At 41.6% G+C, this 1855-nt stretch overlaps 1 protein-coding gene across 1 annotated transcript; it reads right to left on the bottom strand. All coding sequences in view use genetic code 11, as the record gives it.

Moving 5' to 3' along the window:
- Positions 1–324: 324 nt before the first annotated feature.
- On the bottom strand, positions 325–1497 carry EGR_03667 (hypothetical protein; the record flags this gene model as incomplete). The annotated part of the gene is made up of 2 exons (XM_024492916.1): positions 325–405; positions 1348–1497. 2 exons carry the CDS (start codon positions 1495–1497, stop codon positions 325–327), a joined length of 231 nt encoding a protein of 76 aa, XP_024352573.1.
- Positions 1498–1855: the final 358 nt, after the last annotated feature.

Below are 1855 nucleotides of genomic sequence, written 5' to 3' on the forward strand. Positions count from 1 at the left end.
AGTGAAGTGAAGACTAAAGGCGAATGCACCTACAATGTTTTATTCTGTGGAACACAAGTACACATTATAGAGGTACCAATGACGACTTAAAAGTGTAGCTCCAGGGCGCTACCTGAAAACAAGCTAATATGTGACCCAGTAAATGGTTTGTTTGTGTTAAAAGCAGTCGGTTCGGTAAGCATGTAAACGGAACAAGAGGGTGAACTTTCGGGTTGCAAATACTAGATTTCCGTCTTCGGATAAAGAGGGACGCAGAGTGACTGTATAGTTTATTCCAAATGCGATGTTTTCAACAAAGTGTAAAAGAAGATTAGAAATTGCTGATTACTGGAAAATGATGTCACTTTGCTGATCACGATGCTCCACGCCGTTGAGGAGTGCCGATCGGGTTCCTCCTGTGTCGAACTGAGAAATAAGGAAGAAGAAGGCATAATGACTACCAGTGGACGCCGTTTGCCAAGTGCTGATCACTTCTACCACGGTATCAGCTTGAATGGCAACACTAGCCAAAAAGTTCTAAATGCATGCTTCTGTGACAGAGCTAAACAAAGAGCGCATTAAATTTATTGCTTACTGCGACCTAGCCACCCAGAATTAAAGTTATTATCCTGCAGTTATTCTAAAGAAAATGAAGCACTTCTTGTTCAGTGTAGTGCTGGACGTATGCCTAACGGGAGTGGATGCAAATACTTTCAATGCTATGCTGACCGCTAAAAAGTAAAGTGAATGAGTAGAAAAGTCGATGTGAGTACAGTACAGCTCAAACATTAAAAATCACTTGCAAGAGTAACAGAGGAAAGTAGATATTTTAAGGATACCACATTTGTCAATTTTAGCCGATTCATGAGATCTATATCATGCAAACCTGTCCTTCTGGTTGGCACACCTACGTGAGGCTAAGGAAGATACACTTTAAGAGTCGGTGGTGAACGCAGATGTAAATGCAGAGACAGCTGTGGAGGTGAGGCACATTACATCCCAATCGACGCCAGCTTTTTCAGTCGAAACGGGTTGAGCATCGTTAGTTTGGAACAAAAAGAATGCGGGAGAGAATGAAGCTCTAATTAAACGTAGCACAAATTGTATAGCCAGCGGAGAAATTCGGGTGACAAGGAATTCCACTTATTAAATTTTGTCTCAAGGTAGACAATCCACAACTAGCAAAGAGCAAAGTAAGCACAGTGTACACACACGCAATTTCAAGTTTCGTATGACCTATCCTGCACATAAGCCAGTTATGGAAACTAAAGTGAAGAGGAGAGAATGAAAGGAATGCAAAATGAAGGAAGGCGAAAGATGGAAAAGGTGGAATAATAACTCACGTGTTTTTTCATTTTCATCGCTCACCGACTTCTTTGGCCTTAACCTTAAGGGATTGTTGGTAGGAACACATTTCCATTTTCGGTCCTTTTGACTATCCCTATCGTTGCCTGAATCGGAGGCAGTGTCAGAGTCAGGGGCTGAGACGAAAGGAAGCTCGTCAAACATCGATGGCATCGTTTGTCTCTCGGTTTCACCAACTGACTGTCAGTCTTGTCAGGTTGACTTGTTAACACTCGGTAGTTCTGCTCCAAACATTAGCTCTGTTCAAGCTGATTTGAGGAAACCTCCGATGATTCCAGCTAAATAGTCCATTTACAATTTGATTTCTTTCCTGTTATAACAAACACGGAGAATATAAGCTGCGGTGCTATCATAGAAACACTTCAACTCTTCCCTAACACCACTTCACAACGATGCCACATTAACTTGCAGCTTCAGGCATATATTTCACATTTACTTTAACGAGCTATAGTCTTGAGTTACGAAAGGCTTTAAACCAGTCTTCCGGATCGATTTTTGTATTAGTAATCGG

The sequence above is a fragment of the Echinococcus granulosus genome, assembly GCF_000524195.1.
Source record: "Echinococcus granulosus chromosome Unknown EG_S00020, whole genome shotgun sequence".
Lineage (NCBI taxonomy): Eukaryota > Metazoa > Platyhelminthes > Cestoda > Cyclophyllidea > Taeniidae > Echinococcus > Echinococcus granulosus.